This window comes from Microtus ochrogaster, unplaced genomic scaffold, assembly GCF_000317375.1.
Source record: "Microtus ochrogaster isolate Prairie Vole_2 unplaced genomic scaffold, MicOch1.0 UNK1, whole genome shotgun sequence".
Lineage (NCBI taxonomy): Eukaryota > Metazoa > Chordata > Mammalia > Rodentia > Cricetidae > Microtus > Microtus ochrogaster.
This window is the reverse complement of record NW_004949099.1, coordinates 34,636,882-34,642,683: the sequence shown is the minus strand read 5'-3', so window position 1 is coordinate 34,642,683 and position 5,802 is coordinate 34,636,882. Positions and strand designations below refer to the sequence as shown.

Genomic DNA, 5,802 nt, shown 5'->3' with positions numbered 1-5,802 from the left:
GGCTGGTCTCGAACTCACAGAGATCCGCCTGCCTCTGCCTCCCGAGTGCTGGGATTAAAGGCGGGCGCCTCCACTGCCCGGCCAGTTTTTTTTTTAATTTTTTTTAAAATTTATTTATTATGTATATAGTGTTCTGGGCACCAGATCTCGTTCTAGCTCTGTAGACCAGGCTGGTCTCGAACTCACAGAGATCCACCTGCCTCTGCCTCCCGAGTGCTAAGATTAAAGGCGTGCGCCACCACCGCCCGGCTCTGAGCTCACAGTTTAATGAGAGATCCTGTCTCAAATAATAAGTTGGTGGCGCGATGGAAAAGGCACCCAACAACTTCTGGGTTACACATGTACCTCCATGCACACGCACGGACACACAGAGAACCGGTGAGACATACGGTATTCTTGGTGCTGGTGTGTGAAAGGAAGGCGTTGTCATCAGTGTGTGATCTCCAGTCACACTAGTCCTGTAGCTTTGTCCCTACCTCTTTCCCTCTTGCCCTTCCTCCTTCCTTCCTTCCTTCCTTTCAGTGCTAGAACCTAGGGCTTCCTGCCTGCTTGCCACCGGGCTGAACCTCCATCTCATTCTGTTGCTCTTTAGGTCAAATGTGTGCACAGCCTGGTGCTGCCACTTGAGTCTGTGCTGGTAAAGCTGTCAGGAATATTCCTACATAAGCAGACTTCTCCATATCCACTGAGGTTTCCTTTGAAACCCAATATGTTTTCAACTACTCTGTTGGGTTTTTTGCAGCATAAACTTGAATGGAATTTGCAGCAGAGGGAGGAAGAGATTGCTGAGTTGCAGAAAGCCCTGAGTGATATGCAGGTTTGCCTCTTCCAGGAGCGGGAACATGTTTTACGACTCTACTCAGAAAATGACCGACTAAGAATCAGGTACTGAACAGAAGGAGGGAAGTGTCAGAATTTTAACTCTGCGTTACACTTAAAATGATGACATCTATCTACCGGAGTTCTCTTTGGTTGTGTCCCCAGGAAGCAAACTTTGAGGAGAGATTTACCTGAAAGGCAGTTACTAGGAGGGTTCTTAGAAAAGATAGCAGTGGCACATTAGAACTGTGGTAGGGTGGTTACAGAGGCCAGCCCCACTGCAAGCTCCAGGACTCTGTGTGTCTTTCAAAGGCAGCGGATTCAGACTTCTGTGTCTTGGTATTGATCAGTTGTTGAGTACAGACTGTCCTCATGAAGAAGTCATAAACTTGGGAGAGAAAGCCTTTATCCAGTCATAATGCCTTTAAAAATAACTTTATTTTCTTTATTATTGTGTATGTGGACCTGATATTTGTGTGTGGTGTACATAATGCAGTAGAGCTCAGTGTAGAGGTCAGAGGACAACCTTGGGCACTTGGTTTTCTCCTGCATGGCAAGTGCCTTTATCCCACTGAGCCAACTCACCAGCCCCCAGTTATTCTTTTTTTTTAAAAGATTATTTATTTATTATGTACACAGTGTTCTGCTTGTACACCAGAAGAGGGCACCAGATCTAATTACAGATAGTTATGAGTCACCATGTGGTTGCTGGGAGTTGAACTCAGGACCTTTGGAAGAGCAGTCAGTGTTCTTAACCTCTGAGCCATCTCTCCAGGACCCCTCCCCGGTGATTCTTGAAGAAGACATTAGTTCATGGGAGATGGCTATCATGAACAGATAGATCCATTTGTGCAGGGTATTTCCAAAGGGGGAGGGAGACTTACTTTTCTTAATACTGTTATTTATTTGGCTTATTTGGGGTTGTTGTATGTTTTGTTTTAATATTGGGACTTGAACCTGGGGCCTCACACATTCTAGATAGGTATTCTACTGCTGAGTTTATACCCCCAGTAGTCCTTTTTATTTATTTATTTATTTATTTTGTGATTTTTATTTTATTTGCATGGTGTTTTTTTAAAATATTTATTTATTTATTATATATATAACATTCTGTCTGTGTGTATGCCTGCAGTCCAGCAGAGAGCACCAGACCACATTACAGATGGTTGTAAGCTACCATGTGGTTGCTGGGAATTGAACTCAGGACCTTTGGAAGAGCAGGCAATGCTCTTAACCACTGAGCCATCTCTCCAGTCCTCCCCCGTGTTTCTTTTTCTTTTTCTTGATTTTTTGAGATAGGGTTTCTCTGTGTGCACCACCACCGCCCGGCTCTCCTTCATGTTTTCTTTAAGTTTAGGCACTGGATTAATTTTTCTTGGTTGGGGTGTATGTGTGCAAATGTGTGAACACACATGTATGGGATGAGTGTGTATGAGTGTGCAAATCAATGACTGACATCAGGTGTTTTCCTCGGTTCTCCATCATATTTTAAATATCTATTTATTTAAAAACCAAAATAAATAAAAAAAAATAAAAATAATTTAGCAGGGATGGTGGCACATGTCTTTAATATCAGCTCTTGGAGCCAGTTCAAAATCAGCTTGGATTACAAAGTGAGTTCCTAGACAGTGAAACTACCGTGTCTCAAACAAAACAAAAAAAAGAAGAATACTTAGCAAAATATTTTATGGGTATGAATGCTTTGTCTGTCTGTCTGTGTGTGTGTGTGTGTGTTGCAGAAACCAGAAAAGAGCATGGGATACCCTGGATCTGGGGTTACAGGTGGTCGTGAGCTGCCTAGTGGATGCTGAGAATCAAACCTGGGATGTCTGCAGGAATAGTCGGTACTCTAACCACTGAGCATTTCTCAAGCCTTCAGTCTCATTTTGAGACAGGATGTCTCTCACAGAGCCTGAAACGCTCCGATTCTGCTAGACTAGCTGGAGACAAGATCTCCAGCATCCTTCTGTTCCCACCTCCCCAGACTGGGTTGGCAGGTGTGCACACTACCAGACTCACTTTTTACGAGGATGCTGAGGATCATACTCAAGTTGCCATGTAGTATTCCTGCTACGCAGGCATCATCACAGCTTTTTGTTTGTTTGGTTGTTTGTTTTTAGACTGGATCGAGTCGAGGCTGGCCTAGAATTTCTTATTTACTTTCCCAGCACACTAGGATTACAAATGTGTGTGGTCATGTCTGTTGCCACATGTCTTATGCTTTGGAGATAATGTCCTGGCATGCCCTAAAATCTTTCCTGTGTTTTGTTCATGTGAAATAACCTAGTATGTCATCACTAGTAAATTTATTGTGTACTGCTAAACAGTAAAAGTATTACCACCACCTACGGAGTGACTTTGAAGCATACTCTTGCCTACCTCTTTGTGCGTGGAACTGCTTTCTTCTTCTGGGGTGGACAATAAGGCATTTACCCCATTAGTCTGTTCTAGCAAAGACACATCCAGCACTGAAAGTAGTTCTCCAGAATCCATTTGTTCTTGTACAGGTCATACTGATGAATGAAATAGAGATTTTGTTTACCCTTCCTCTAGGATCTTTAATCTTTTTTTGTCATATTGACCAATAAGAAAGGCTGGTTTGAGAAGTTTCCCATTGGCTTACCTCAAAAGACAAAAACAAAACAAACAAAACAAAACAAAAAAAACTAACTTGGAAGTTGTGCCAACTACCAAGTGTGTGACCTACTGTGAACTACATCTGAGCAAATTTGATTACTAGAATGGTTCCCTTATGCCTTGTGCTATGACAGTGCTTCGGGTTACCAGGTAACAGTGTCTTCTGAGACCCTAAATCCAGCAGTCCTTGAAATGCCTGACTCTTGTACTTCCACAGCGTGCCTAGAAGAAATGGCCATTGGCACTTTTCTGAGGCACGCAGTCTTGTCTCCTGGGAGCTCAGGCTCTTCTTCAGCTTATCGTCTAGAAAATTGGATTTTTATGTTGTCTTGCTGGCCTAAAACTTGCTGCGTAGACCAAGCTGACCTCCAGCTCACAGAGAGCTATTTTATCTGTCTCTGCCTCCCCGGTACTGGGATGAAAGGCATGCATCACAATGCCTGGTGTAATTTTTTTTGTTCGTTTGTTTATTTTGTTTCTTACTGTGACGTGGATGTGAGAGAAAAGCATGCAAGCTGGTCCACGTGTGCCATGGTATATATGCATTTGTGAAGGAGACAACTGTTGAATCAGTTCTCCCCTTTCACCATAGGTTTCAGGGGCTGAACTCAGATGCCAAGTTTGTACCAGGAGCTCAGTAACTTCCTGAGTCCTTGTGCTGGCCAAAGACTATGGACTTTTGTTCATGTTTTTCGTTTTATTTTGGAGGAGAACAGTGGTACAGCCCTCAGTCTCATTTCTTTCTTGATTTTTCTAATTGTTTAAACTGTCCCCACTGCTCCCCTCAGGAACAGGATGTTCTACAAATATCACCTCTCTGTCCTTAGCTCTGAAGAAGTCCCTTTTCAGAGTTTATTTCCTTGGACTGTTCCTGACATTAACTGTGTTGGGTTGGGTGCCTTGGGATACAAAGTGAAGACTTTCCAGAATGTTTGTGGTTTCAGCAGGTCCCAGCCAACACATGGGGGCTCTGAAGCTGAATGGCTTTTCAGAGCCATCTGAATTGAGGCGAAGAGAAGGGATTCTTTTTTTTTTTTTTTTTTTTTTTTTTTCGAAACAGGGTTTCTCTTTAGCTTTAGAGCCTGTCCTGGAACTAGCTCTTGTAGACCAGGATGGCCTTGAACTCACAGAGATCCACCTACCTCTGCCTCCTTTTCCTCCCGAGTTCTGGGGATTAAAGGCCTGTGCCACCACTGCCCAGCTAGAGAATGGATTCTTGTTCCCCCTGAGCCCCACTGAGAAGGCACTAAATGCAGACTGTCCCTGAGGAGTGGGAGTCATAAGCAGAGGGAAGCAATTCCCTTTCTTTTTGGGCAGTTCTGAAGGGAGACTGAGCTGTGAGCCATGAGCAGGCTATGTTCCTTACTGCCAAAGAAAAGACCCACTGCAGTTCCCTTCTAGAAACAGCCAGGAAATTATTCCCAAGCCCCTTCTCTGGATTCTCAAATTGAAATACCTAATGTTTAATAGCTGGCGCTGAGGTATAGATTGATCTTTTTCATTTTTAACTTGTGGTCATAATCTTTTATGACCATAATCTTTTTAGACCAGGCTGGTCTCGAACTCACAGAGATCCGCCTGCCTCTGCCTCCCGAGTGCTGGGATTAAAGGCGTGCGCCACCACCGCCCGGCTTTTTTTAGTTTTTTTGAGACAGGGTTTCTCTATCCTGGATCTCACTCCGTAGACCAGGCTGACCTCGAACTCACAAAGATCCACCTGCTTCTACCTCCCGAGGGCTGGGATTAAAGGTGTGCGCCACCACTTCCTGGCTAAGGGAATTGAATCCATTGGAACAGGAGTTAGAGACAGCTGTGAGCTGTGAGCTGCCATGTAGATGCTCACACTGAAGCACTGAACCCTGGTCTTCCTGAAGAGCAACCAGTGCTCTTAACCACTGAAACTTCTCTCCAACCTGGTTATAATCATTTTTAAAACATCAGAAGCTGGGAATATAACTTAGTTATAGAGTGTTTAAGTAGTGTCTTAGTTAGGGTTTCTTTTGCTGTAAAGAGACACCATGACCATGGCAACTCTTATAAAGGAAAACATTTAATTGGGGGTGGCTCACTTACATTTTGTATTAAAGCTCTGGTTCAAGCCAGGAGGTGGTGGCACACACCTTTAATCCCAGCACTTGGGAGGCAGAGACAGGCGATCTCTGTGAGTTTGAGGCCAGGCTGGTCTACAGGGAGAGTTCCAGGACAGGTTCCAAAGCTATAGAGAAACCCTGTGTTGAAAAAAAAAAAACAAAAGCCGGGCGATGGTGGCACACGCCTTTAATCCCAGCACTCGGGAGGCAGAGCCAGGTGGATCTCTGTGAGTTCGAGACCAGCCTGGTCTACAGA

The 5,802-nt window shown here is 44.2% G+C and overlaps 1 protein-coding gene across 1 annotated transcript in view; it reads left to right on the top strand.

The window, feature by feature from the left end:
• Positions 1-5,802, top strand: part of Ccdc77 (coiled-coil domain containing 77) — a 32,433-nt gene that overhangs the window by 5,644 nt on the left and 20,987 nt on the right. The window contains exons 4-5 of the mRNA XM_013352898.2: positions 743-885; positions 4,049-4,079. Of these exons, the coding sequence (XP_013208352.1) occupies positions 743-885; positions 4,049-4,079 (174 nt within the window). The remainder of the gene's footprint in view (positions 1-742; positions 886-4,048; positions 4,080-5,802) is intronic.